Source organism: Epinephelus fuscoguttatus, linkage group LG6 (genome assembly GCF_011397635.1).
Source record: "Epinephelus fuscoguttatus linkage group LG6, E.fuscoguttatus.final_Chr_v1".
Classification (NCBI taxonomy): Eukaryota; Metazoa; Chordata; class Actinopteri; order Perciformes; family Serranidae; genus Epinephelus; species Epinephelus fuscoguttatus.
Window position 1 is genome coordinate 45,800,177 of NC_064757.1, and position 14,023 is coordinate 45,814,199.

Genomic DNA, 14,023 nt, shown 5'->3' on the forward strand with positions numbered 1-14,023 from the left:
GACTCACCTGGTACAGGTGTAACTATAGGTGAAGGCCGGTCCTCTCGTCATCACTCAGAGTAAAGTTTCTACTAAAGGAAATAATGTGACACTGGAGGGAGGGAGACAACAAGCTCAGTGGGCTTTAAAACAGATTTGACCACAGATCCTGTAGAAACTGGCCGATCACAGGAGCTGGTGAGGTGCAGGGTGCGTTAGATGGTGGAGGGCGTGTTAGATGGTGGAGGGTGTGTTAGATGGTGGAGGGCGTGTTAGATGCTGAATGAGTGGAGCAGTCGGAGGTGTTGGAGGAGCTGAGGGTGGTTGTTAAAGAGCTAAAACATGAAACCACTGTGATGATCCTTTTAAAATGTCTCCTCCCTCCTGTAGATGGCGCTGCTGCGCTGGCTGACCTCTCAGACTGACCAGGACAGGACGACTCTGGCAGCAGTGACGGGCGTCCAGGTCAGTAGGGAGCTGCTGAACCGCTTCACCGGACAGGACAAAGTGGACGCCTACAAGGTACCTGTGCGCCGCCTGCAGGGGACATGGGGGGATTACTTAACTGGGGCCAGTTAAGAGCCAGTGTCAGGGCCCCCACGGCCCTCACCCGCAAAATGTGACTCAAATAAAAACACACTGACCATGAAGAGACACAGAAGACCAGAAAGACACAAAATAACCATAAAAAGGTGCAAAACAACCAAAAAGAGGCAAAAATGACGACAAAAGGCACAAAATAAATACAGAAAGGGGCTAAAAAAATGAAAAGAGACAAAACATCATGAAGTGATACAAAATGACTTCAACAAAAAGAGGCAAAATCACCACAAAGTCTGGCGCCATTTTTACACACAGATGGCGCTATAGAGCAGCAACAACGACCCTTCTTTGTGCTGCCTTTACATTTTTACACAGAACCAAACGACAGCAGCGTCATGTCGCTCCAGAGTGTGATGTCAGACAGCATGATGACATCACAGAAGCAGAAGAGGTGTGAACAACACGACAGCATCGGCCTCTAGTGTGACATATAACATACGTGTCAGCAGCTCTTTATAAACAATAACAATGACATCACATGTCAGTAACAATCATGTAGCGTCCCTGTTATATGGCGGCTGATCTCGTCCTCTGCTCGGAGGGTAAGAAATGAAAAAAAAAGAATGAATGAATGTTCTTTGAGTTAGCCGCTAACTGCTGCTAGCTGCTCTATAAATCTCCTGTGGTGCGTCGCACATGTAACACATTGTCGTACCATCACATCGTCCCGTCCTGCCAGCTGTCCCTTTCACACAGATGTTGATGCAGCGCTGTTACTACCTCAGCTTTCAGCCAACAGAACCACATCGTCTGCGACTCTGTTTCACATTTGTAGCCTTTATACAGAACGGCGAGGCGGCATAACTGCGCGATATTCCTGCCTCAAACAGGCAGTGTAAGAGGCACAAGCTGTGGGGGATGTTTTGGCTGGTGGAAGTGATCGGTGTGGATAAACGGGAAAAAAAAGGACAATGAACACTTTATTCTGGGTGGTAACATGACATTGTACATGGAATAATATCACCTGAAATCCTGTTGGTAACATGATATTACTTGATCACTGCTGAGATGTAATATATTCCTGTAACCACGCATGTAAATTGTTACCTCCAACACCAGATATCAGGCGCCGGCTAAACCAGGTCTCCCAAAATATTTGTCCCCAGAGGCTTGTTGTTGTCAGACCGATACCCGACGTGTGCTGAGATGCATGTAGGATCAGCAGTAGCTTGATAAAGAAACGTAACTCTGGTTGCATTTCAGATTTAAAAACATGCATGAATAAGAAATAAAGAGTGTGTGTATCCTGGACTTCATCACGTGTCCTGTTGTGTCTCTGTGTTTCCTCAGAGAGAGTGTATCCTGGGCATCTCAGAGTTCCTCCGTCAGAACCCGCGAGCCTCGCAGGCCGACATCAGCGCCGAGGTGAAGAAAAGAGTCCTGGTGTTTGCTGCTCAGGTCAAAGCTCTGGAGTCGGCTCCGTTATTCTGAACCAGCCTCCAGTGTGTGTTTCCACGGTGATCACAGATGTGAAAACCTGAACTGTGTGAGCACATTTTATATCTTTACACCTGTGAGTTAATTCCACATTTTAAAACCATTTATTTTATATCACACTGTGTATTTGTGTAATGATTTAGTTGATGTTAATGAAGTGACTGTGAGAGACATGTGGACCAATGAGAGCCACTGAGACGGAGCTCTGCAGAGTTTAAGTGGATTTCATTCAGAGAACATTTCACCAAAAAAAGACGCAGAAAGTCTTTGAAAGGTGCTCGAGATGTTATCGTGAAGTTGAACTCATGTTTGTAAACTGTGTATCGTCTGCTGTTTTCTTGTGTGTGTGCCATCGCCTTGAAGCTTCACAGTAAAAGCTTCTGTAAACACACACGGCTCCTCTGTGGTGTTCTTTATGCTCTGATAACAGACTGATTATTAACTGTGAACCGTGTGAAGACAAACTGTGATTCAGATGAGACAAAGCTGATTCTGGATCTTTTGAAGAGACACATTAACCTTCCTCCTCCTCCTCCTCCTTAAATTCAACAGATTTCCAGATAGAGTTCATTCTGCAAAGCTAACATTATATTCAGGTGTAGAAACACAGCTGCAGGTGAAGCAAAAAGAAAGAAAAGTACAGATCTCACACCTTTTTCTTCTTTGGTTGTATTTGGGTCATTTCCTGTGGTCAACAGTGAAGACAGGAAGGAGCTGCAGCAGATGGAGCGACCATGAGGCCACAAACTCTCATTTCCTTTGCATTCTTTTATTTCAGAAAGCTCTCACACACCGAGCAGCTCCAAATGTAACGGACAGACGTGTGGGAACAACAGAAACAATAGTTCAGTAAAATAAAAATGTGCATGAAATTCATTTAGATTTAAAAGAATTAGTGTTTTAATGTAACAAAGTAACAACACTTCATTACAGTACTGAAGTATTTGTTTTATATTTCTGTCAACCTTCATCTCACACAGAAACATTGTACTTTTCAGTCATCAATAATCAAGTGGGAAAATATTTATCGCAGCACAGTGACTTGGCAGCTTCAGTAAATGTGTACAATCAATACAAATCAATAAGGCACAGGTGGTGGACGACGTGGATTATAACAAATGCACAAACTTGTTTATTGAGAGAGTAAAACACAATGTTTAAAGAAAGTGTTTTGCCTCAAAGAATTTCTCTCCTCTGACCTCGTTTGTGTCCCTCTGTCCAGCTCCTCGCAGAGGATTCTTCTTCAGCAGCTGCAGACAGGTGGGAAATACTAATAACTCCTAAATATGATGTGTCTCTTACTCTGATACATCTCCCCTCAGCATCTTCATTACAGACGGATGAAGGACTGTGAGAGGGAGAATCTGGATTTTGTTCTTTCAATCCTTCAAGTTGTGGAACAAAATTTGTTTCCTTTTAAAGGGATAGTGCAGCCAAAAATGTAAATTCAGCCATTATCTACTCACCCATATGGTGAGGGAGGCTCAGGTGAAGTTTTAGAGTCCTCACATCACTTGCAGAGATCCAAGGGGAGAGGAGGTAGCAACACAACTCCACCTAATGGAGGCTGACGGCGCCCCAGATTCAAACATCCAAAAACACATCACTGAAACCACAAAATATCTCCATACTGCTCGTCCGTAGTGATCCAAGTGTCCTGAAGCCCTGACATAAAACGTTGGTGCAGTGCACAGAGAGGCAGTCAGAGCTACAGGCTACAATGAGGCTAAAAACAGAGTTCAAATGACGTTTTTCCAAACAACTTTTTATGTCATGTGTGTTTTATGTTTTGCAGCCTGCAGCCGAGACCCGTCCACACATGTGCCAACAAGACGTGCGTGTTTTCTGCTGCTGGTTTTGCTCTGGGGAATTTCCAGATTACTTTTTTGCACATGCTTCACAGCCTGATGGCAGCTCCTGATCCTGACATGTGTAGCACACTTTATTACATTAGCAGGTGTTTCTGCTGACGTTTTGTTTTTACAATGTTTCCTTTATTTGATCCTCCTCAGTTTACAGAAGTGGGGACATAATATTACAAACACTTATAAACAACAGCAGCTTTACTGGGGGCTCAAAGGTTGTGTTCCCCATGAACAGAACACAAACATTTATCAGTATTTATTTTATTCAATATAAATATAATATGTTTGTATGTTATTAAGTATTTTTTTTAGCCTGCTCGAGGTCATTTTAGGTTTTAATGTATTGTGTGAGTTTATAGTGGTTCAGAAACAATTGTTACCATAAATTAATATTGTTCATCACATTATGAGCAAAATAAAAAAAAAAAAACAATTAAAAATCTGTGTATTACGTTTGGCCTGTTCATCAGATATATATTACAGAGAAAAATCGTATCAAAATCCAATAAAATTAAGAAATTAAAAACACTTACAGATTTAAAACAAACTGACTCTCACTCATAACCTCAGTGTTTTTTAAATCCTGACTGTGGGAGACGTGCTGATATTATTCATATTTCTTTCGTTTAAACCAACACTTGCAACTTTCTTTTTTTCCCAACTAACTGTGACGGAGTCTGGAAATTTAGGAACTTTCCAAACCTTGAATTCAGGGTCATTCCTGGAAAACATTAAAACATTAAGTTAAATGTCACCGTTTCAACAGGAGAACAGCTTTCGCTTTCCTGCCTGGATAAACACTGCTCATTGGCTGAGCTCCACTTTAACCCCGCCCACTCTACGCTTATGTTTTCGGATTGGACAACCTCGCCGTAGCGTCACCGCAGCGTCCTCTCTGATTGGCTGTTTACATTTGGCGGGGGGAGAAGCTGCGGGTTCAAACACAACAACATATAAAGTTGTGTCAGTGAACGTCTCATCAGTTGCGGGTGTTTGTGTCCGACTGTGAGGCTTAGATAACCCGTGAATTTACCGGGGTTCGTTTCGTTGTTCGTGTCGGTGAATCGGGAACATTAACGGGATGGAAGTCTCTCAGCGTCACGGAGAAGATGCGGAGATTTCAGAGAAACTGGAAAAGTGAGTACAGCTAACGTTAATGTAGGAATGCTAACAGTTAGCATCAGTGCTAAAGGCTAGCCACGTTTAATGCTAACGGTAACAGATTGGTGACGTCAGAAGACAGCAGTGACTCGGAAAACTACAAAATAAATAACGTGACAGACAGAGGTGTAAAAGTTTTAACACCACAGTTTATTAATACGTCATAACTGGATTGTCAACAGATTAGTGCGTCAGAGCTGAGCTTCATCATCTTCTTTATCTTCTCCTCCTCCTCCTCTCAAATTAATCACGTGACGACCCCTCAGATGTCTGCAGGGACCTTCAGGAGCAGCCCGACATGCTGCTGTGACTCTGATGCTTCAGTGTTAACTATGTAACCGGGCTGTGAGTCACCACAGGCTCCACAATATGATCACAATGCACGAGTCGCAATATAATACTATTTCAGTTTTAAATGTGTTGTGTTTTATTAAACTTTGTGAACGTGTTTTATCTTTAAGATTTAATAAGATCTGTTTTATCCGATAAGATAAAGTTTTCAGTCTGTTCATCTCATTTCAGTAATGTTTAATGCAACAAAATGTTTCCACTGGAATGAAAAAGCATTTGATTATATTCTTCTCGTCAGCTACCTAAAGTTTAATTTGAATTTATAATATTAATAATTTACATCTTTTTTTTTCAAAATCGATACGTGGCATCCACATAACGATACGATTTTGCCACACAAAAAATTTCCCCACCCCGAATATGTAATAATGTCACACAGATTAAAGATCAGTTACACAACATGTACTTTGTACTATTCGTGCATGAAGCTGATAATACTGGTGGTGTTTTACTGCTGATACGTTGATGACAGCTGAAAAAGGTTTTATACGTTTGCCTTCACTGCCTGAAGCTGAATACTTCTGTACTTTTACTGCACGTGTGTGAAGCTGAGAATACTTTCATAGTTTTGTGGTACTTTTACGACAAGACGCTCAGAGTACTGCTGTACTTTACTGCATGTATCTCACAATACTTGTGTAGCTTTATTACACGAAGCTGAGAATGACTCTGAAGTTTTACCACGAGAAGCTGACAATACTTCTGTACTTTTGCTGCACATGTACTTTTACTGCATAATACGTCTGTGCTGTTACTGCTGACTGCCAGCTTTAACCGGCCCACATGAATCCAATAATGTATCTGTACTTTTACACAAGTAGGATTTTGAGTGAAGGACTGGGAGTGTTTTTAGATTGTTGCATTGATAATTTCCTGAAAGTAAACAGGGTTTAATTTAAACTTTATTCCACCTGCTCCTGCGGCAGCTGTAGTTTGGATGTGTGTTGGATGTGACGGTGTTTCTAACCCTGACTTTGTGTCGACAGGTCTCTGTCCATCAGCACAGACGACAAGATGGAAGCTTACCGCAGGTAACTCTAACAAATGATATAATACACCTTTTCTTGCAAAACAAAGATCATCAGTTTGCCTTGAATGTAGATATTTTTCCATATAATTTTACACATTGGTTATATTTTATTATATTGCACCTCATGTGCCTTTTTATATTTGCTCTTTTTTGGGGGTTTTAGTGGAGCCTCACAGTAAAAGCATTCCACATGTTTCTACTTTTCAAACCAAAGTGACAGTAAATATCGTGAATCTTGAATAACTTCTGTCACATTGTTAAAAATGTTCTTCCTTTTAAAGTACGTCTGGTGGTGCAGGCGTCCCATGTGCAGGGGCTGCGTCCTTGGCACAGCAGCCGTAGGTTTAGTTTCAACCTGTGGCCGTTTGCTGCATGTCGTCCCTCCCTCTCTCCCTCTTTCACGCTGCCACTGTCCTAAATACAGGCCAAAAGGTTTCATCGTCTGCACTGAGCTAGCTTCACATAGCCAGACCTATAATCCCCACACTTTGTTTAAGCGCTGTGCAAGAAACACCAATAACTAGGGCGGGGTATCACCACTGATTTCCTGAATCGATTTGATTTTGATTCACAACGTCCCGATTCGATGTCCAATAGAGTGTGCCAGTATACCCGGAACTTCGTTAGCGCTTTTAGCACTTCCAGTTCTCTTGTCTAAAAGTCGATACGTTTTTTGAATGGGATTTTGGTAAAATGCCTCAAATAAGGTCTGTGGTTAACAAAAGCTTAAGCGAGTTTCAGGTTTTGTTCTACGACATAAAACACGTCAGTAAATACCCTACTTGTGAATTTTGAAGCTTTTATGTGTCGTAAAAAAGGCGGTTGCTAACAAGTTGCTCAATACGACTACAAACCCTGTCGGGGATATTAAACGTCATCACCCCTGAACAGGCGAGAGAGCTGGCAGTCCGCCATTACAGCTTCTTATTTAGCTTAAACAGTCCGATTTCCCCATTATACAATGTTTTTATAATAAAGCGGCCGAAATCAGTTGAAAGCTTAGTGGCGGTGACGTCAAGAGTCATGCGACCGTGGAGTAGTCATGTAGTCCGTTAAAGCCTAACGTTAGCTTTTTACTTCTGGCGATCGCAGTTACGCTTCAAATGCGGTATGAAATGTGTTCATATGTAAAGATTATCTCACTGAACAAAACCTGTAAGTATCATAAACTTGTGTTAGCCACAGAGCTTATTTTCTGACATAATCCAAAACGCATATATCGGCAAATTGGATATTGGCAAAAATATTCCAGTATTGTGCATTCCTAATTCTTGTTTGTCCTTGATTGTGTCTGTAATTTTTCCAAAATAAAACAGACATTTCCTGAAGCCAGTGCCCAGTGCTCGGTCTCTGGTGCTTTTCCATGTGAATGCTTTAAATCTTTTGTCTTGTACAACTCGCACGTCTATAAAAATTTGCTCACTGGTGAACATCTGTCCAAAATTCCTTAATTCTTGGCTCAGTGCAGATTTATAATGGGTTCAGCCTGACCTTTCTCCAGTGCTGGCTCAACACTAAAACCAAGTGTGGAGAGACGTCTGGCCGTGTGAGACTTAGTGTGACATTAGTGGAGGCACTCTTTATTTCAGGTGAGGCAGAAGGACTGGATCTGACAAGGTTTTTAAGAGACTATTTCATGTCCCTCTTGATTCAACACAGGATGGCTACGTGTTTTCTGTTTACATCTACAATGTCCTCTCGCTGCAGCTGACTGGTGTAGTAACTCATTTTGACCAGCAGGTGTCAGGCTTCTTGTGTATTTAAATGTATCTGCGTAAAGCCACATGCAGACTACAAGACTGTGCTGCTCACACCACAAAATGAGGTTTCACAACCTGCACAGCTGATCTCAGACCAGATGTTCTGAACACAAGACAATTATTCCACTTGGTGTTAATGTGATGTATTCTCCCTCAGACTTATTCTGTGTATATTTCAAACAAAAATAGATCTTTAGAGGGAATGTTACGGCCGAGAAGAGAAATGAAAATACATTTTTAATCTACAGAAATATCAGTACATCAGATCTAGTGAGAGCACGACACTTTTTTCCAGAGACCAACAACTAGAACAATTAAAGTAATTAAAAGTTAACCTAAACTGATTCTTGGAAAGAAAAAAAAAAGAAATAAAACATCCTCAGGCTAACTGTAGAAGCAGAGTTTTGCTTTGAGTTTTGATAAACTTATTATAATAGAAATCGTTAGTTGCGGCTCTAGTTTAGACGACTGTGTTGTGTCATTAATAACCCACTTTTTCTTTCTTTCAGATTCATACAGGATGGTAAAGATGTTGCCAGACAAGGGGACATAAAGAAAGCACTGAAGTTCTTCAAACGGGCCTATGACATTCACCAGAGTCAAAAACTTGAAAGCAGGATAAAGAAAATTGAAGATCTTCTTGCTCAGAATGACTTGGAGGAAGAAGATGATGAAGAGTTTGTCGACGTTAACAACAGTGGTTTAATGCTTTACAAAGAGTTATATGACAAACTTTATAACTACCAGAGAAATGGAGTGGCCTTCTTGTACAGTCTGTACAGAGATGGTCGTAAAGGCGGGATCCTGGCAGATGACATGGGCCTCGGTAAAACCATCCAAGTAATATCCTTCCTCTCAGGTATGTACGACAACGAGTTGGCTAAACACACGCTGCTGATCATGCCAACTTCACTCATCACAAACTGGACTAAGGAGTTTGCCAAATGGACTCCCGGTATGAGGGTGAAGGAGTTTCATGGTGCCGGCAAAGAGAGGACCAGGAATCTGGAGAAAGTCCAGAGGAGAAGTGGTGTCATCATTACCACCTACACTATGCTTATCAGCAACTGGCAGCAGCTGTCATCGTACTGTGGCAAGGAGTTTGTTTGGGACTACATGATCCTGGATGAGGCACACAAGATAAAAACTACAACCACCAAAACAGCCAAAAGTGCCTACGCCATACCTTCGAAGAACCGAGTTCTTCTGACAGGCACTCCAGTCCAGAACAACCTGAAAGAAATGTGGGCCCTCTTCGACTTTGCTTGTCAAGGCACTCTCCTCGGCACAGCGAAAACATTCAAAGCAGAGTATGAGAACCCCATCACCCGGGCCAGAGAGAAGGACGCCACTCCAGGGGAAAAGGCTCTCGGGTCTCGGATGTCTGAAAACCTAATGGCCATAATCAAACCCTATTTCCTCCGCAGGACAAAAGCAGAAGTGCAGAAAGACAAAATGAAAGGTGCACAGCCATGCAAAGAGGAACATTCGGACAACAAGGACAGCCATGTCCCAAACCCTCCAGAAGATTCTGGAGCAGTGATGCCCAAGCTGACGAGAAAGAACGACCTGATTGTCTGGACTTACCTGAGCTCCGTCCAGGAAGACATATACACGCAGTTCCTGTCGCTGGACCACATCAAGGAGCTGCTCATGACCACCAAGTCGCCTCTAGCCGAATTAAACATATTAAAAAAGCTGTGCGACCATCCGAGACTTCTCTCTGCTACAGCCATTGCTAAGTTAGGCTTGGAGGAGAGTTCACCTGAGAATGAGCAGAATGAAAACATGGAGGCAGACACAGGCAGCATTGCTAACGTTCCTGACGACACCCTAATATCCGAGTCTGGGAAACTTGTCTTTCTGTTTGAACTTCTTGAAAGGCTCCGAGAAGAGGGCCACCGCACACTCGTCTTCGCACACTACAGGAAAGTGCTTGACATCATTGAACGCATCCTGGGCAACAGAGGCTTCAAAGTCATGAGACTAGATGGGACAATAACTCAGCTTGCAGAGAGAGAGAAGCGCATCACTAAGTTCCAGACTGACAAAAGTTACTCTGTCTTCCTCCTGACCACCCAGGTCGGAGGAGTTGGCATCACTCTGACAGCAGCAAACAGAGTTGTGATCTATGATCCCAGCTGGAACCCAGCGACAGACGCTCAGGCAGTGGACAGGGCATATCGCATCGGCCAGACTGAAAACGTCGTGATCTACAGGCTGATCACCTGCGGCACTGTCGAGGAAAAGATCTACAGGCGTCAGGTTTTCAAAGACTCCCTCATCAGACAGAATACTGGGGACAAGAAGAACCCTTTTCGGTACTTTAGCAAGCAGGAGCTGAAGGAGCTCTTTACTCTGGAGGACACACGGTCATCGTCCACACAGATGCAGCTTCAGGCCATGCACTCCAGACACAGGAGGACTGACCCTGAACTGGACCAACACATCGCCCACCTCCATGCCATGGAGATGTTTGGGATCTCTGACCACGATCTCATGTTTTCCCTGGATGTTAACCATGACGAGGACCCAGAGGACCAAGAGGCGCAACACTATATAGAAGGGAGGGTCCAGAAGGCCCAGGAGCTGATGAAGGCTGAGTCAGAGTTACAGTTGCAGCTGGCAGAGAGCATGGCATCAAGTACAGAACCCGCCTGGCTCAGACAACCTGAGGACAACAACAAAAGTCGGCAGTCCAATGAGAAAAAACCAAGAAACCCAAGGCCAAGTCCTTCCTATCCACAGCATGACTTCAACAGGTCACCGGTTGTGGTGGACTTGGACCAGTCTGGTTCTGACCAGCAGGATGCCCGAAAGAATCTGAGTGACAGAGTTATCGATCTAACTGCAGATAACAGTATGTCAGAGGAACAACCTGTTATGGAAGTTAGCCAAGACAAGCTTTCTGAACACAACCTGGATTCCCCGAAACACCACCCTGTCAAGCAGGAGAGGAGTTACTTAGAAGTAGCAAACCCATCACCTCAGGAGGTGATTGAGGAGTCTTTGGTGATGTCGGAGACCAGTGCTGCTGCTGCTGCATGTGACATGGCAGATGCCTCCGTTCAAGAACTGATGGATGAGTCTGCAGTGTCTGAAGCTGTAGCTGCTTTGGCAGGTGACCACAGCCTGGTGTATGTTACAGCGGTCGATGAAGATGAACAGCTGCTAACTGGAACCTCACACTCAAAATACGACTCCAAGATGGACTTGGGGCATCCACATGTCACACCCCTGCAAAACAAACGACTCTCTGCCTTACAAGCATCCATGTCAAGCTTCAAAGCAGACACATCATCCAGAGCCAGCACTGGGCTCGAATCCTTTGAAGGCAACTTCAATTTGCAGCTTGAGGACAGTGACATGTTCTCAGACCACGATGTACTGGATCAGCAGACCGAAGAAGAAGAGAAGAAGCTGCTGTCACAGCTGCAGGTCGAGGGGAGTTTTGACATCAATAAATCCCTTTCTGAGAGACAGCAGAGAGAAGCACTCATGCAAAGCCTCAACAACGGCCACACCTCTGAAATGGACAAGTCGAATGATTCCATTGTGACCTTCAAGAAGAAAAGAGCAGCAGTGATTTATGATAGTGAAGAAGAAGATAATGATGATGATGATGATGATGATAGGAGTCAACTCGACAACTCATTCCAGGTTCTTGGTGCATCAACACCTAAATCGGTGCCATCAGGCCCAACCCCTCTATGGTCAAGAAAGAGCACCGGAGGAAACACGTCCGTGGCCTCACGCCGGTCCCTCCTTCAGTCCATCATCGACGACATGGACAACCACAACCAAGACGTTTCTGATGAGTCCAAAGAGGAGGACATCATTGGTTCAACTCGGGATGAGCTCCAGCTGGAGGAGAGCCACAACCAAGACTCAGCTGACGGAGAGGAAGGTGATATTTCAGAGAGGCATTCTGATGAGGCTGAAGAGGAGGACATCATTGGTTCAACTCATGATGAGCTCCAGCTGGAGGAGACCATCGGAGAGACATTAAACACGGAGGGGGAGGAGGAAGAAGATGAGGATGATGAGTCGGGACAAGGGTCCAGCAGTAACATGGAGGAGTCGGCCAGTGAGCCCGAGCTAGCCTCCGATGAAAGAATGGATCAGTGCACTGTTGATGAAGGAGTCAAGATGAACGGGACGGAGGAGGTCATGGAGGAGGAGAGCTTCGACTCCCTGGTCAGTAGAGGGAAGGAGTTCCGCAGCAAAGGGAAGCTGGACGAGGCCCTGGGTTTCTTCCTGAGAGCTATCGACATCAAACCTGGAGATCCTGAAATTCAGCTCATGACCATCCAACTGTACCGACAGCTGAGTCAGAGAAGCTAATCAGACAATACTACGAACAACTTCGACCACAACCTAAAATTATACTGTTAGAGAGGACAGTTGGGGCCTCGCTGGCTGTCTTAGTTTGTCCATGCAGACTCATTGTTTAACTTTGAATTTGTCATGTTGAACTGTTTTTGAAGTGGGGTGCTATGAGGTACTTATTAATTGTCAGCATGTTACCTGCAGCAGATGTCAGTTGGCACTCCCCCAGTTTGGAGAAGCAGGCTGGAGTCCGACATGGAAGCTAAGCAATGTGCTGCTGTGGACGGGTCAGCAACGGAACATATTTTAGCCACCTAAAAAAAAAAAAAAGTCCAACTCAAAAATATCAATATCATTTAAAGTATTTGCTATATTGAGAATATTTTCACTCCTTTACCTTTCTGTCAGACAGTGATTTCCAGCTGGAGAATGAAGCTGATACATTGCTCTCCTCAAAGCCATACTCTTCTGACAAAGACAGTAATTTTACCTCTCTAAACACAGGAGCTGCTGTTCTGCTGCTGCCTCAAATACTTATTTTGTTTGTGGTATTGTGTGACTTTGGTGTTTAAAGGGCTGGTTTGGACTCACCAAAGTCACACAATACCACAAACTAACAGATCGTAGCAGCAGTAGACCAGCAGCTCCTGTTAGGGGTTAGGGTTGGGGTTGGGGGGCTGAAAGACATTTTGTTGCTGACCCCGCCCACAGCAGGACATAGTTTAGCTTCTGTACTGGTCGTCCTGCCTGTTTCGTAATACACTTCAGTTAAGCACCACATACGACCGCACATATTTTATTCTATAAAATGAATGTTTTGACATCTTCAGCAGACAAATAATAAGTCTGTGTGTTGGTGTTAAAGACGTGTCAACGACAGTTACTGATTTGTGTTGAGCTGGTTCAGGATGAACTGCACCTGGGGACATCTTCACTTCATTTTTTCATTCATCCATTATGATAAATAACAACAGATTTTATTACCTGTCATCTGTTGATTCCAACAAGATTTTCACATGTAACCTTTATTTGTAAATATTAACTGCAAAAGTTCAAATGAAAATTTGAAATACATTTTTTTTAATCTGCATTTCTTTGTTTTCATTGGGTTTGGACTCAGTATGACCACGAAGGTCGCAGAGGATTTTATAATTATTATATTCATCATTCATTGCAAGCAGTTTTCAATTTCAGTTAATATGAAAATTTCAGTTTATGTCTTGAATATAAATAAGTTTGTTTATTAAAAATATGAAAAAATATTGAGAAATTCTTGTTATGATTTTCCAGAATGAGTGACGTCTTCAGATGTCTTATTTTTAGATTTATAAATAAAACATGCCTCTTTATTTAAGAATCACCATAATGACATCGTTTATCACAGCCAGAAGCTATAAACACAGAAATGATTGTTGGATTTTCAGATTTTTGAACAGTTCTCAAACACATCATATGGGACAGATGCTTCCCTCAGGAAAAATAATAAATCTGAGCTATTACTATGTTAA

At 43.1% G+C, this 14,023-nt stretch overlaps 1 protein-coding gene across 2 annotated transcripts in view; it reads left to right on the forward strand.

Annotated features, from left to right (window-relative positions):
• ercc6l (excision repair cross-complementation group 6-like) overlaps positions 1-13,687 on the forward strand; it is a 43,237-nt gene extending 29,550 nt beyond the window's left edge. Inside the window, exons 1-3 of one of the 2 annotated variants that reach the window (XM_049577826.1) lie at positions 4,884-5,021; positions 6,383-6,427; positions 8,696-13,687. In XM_049577826.1, the coding sequence (XP_049433783.1) occupies positions 4,966-5,021; positions 6,383-6,427; positions 8,696-12,530 (3,936 nt within the window). In that variant the 5' untranslated portion in view covers positions 4,884-4,965 and the 3' untranslated portion in view covers positions 12,531-13,687. Of the gene's footprint in view, positions 1-4,883; positions 5,022-6,382; positions 6,428-8,695 lie in introns of those variants that run through there. The other variant, XM_049577825.1, reaches the window with a different exon arrangement.
• The last annotated feature ends 336 nt before the right edge of the window (positions 13,688-14,023 follow it).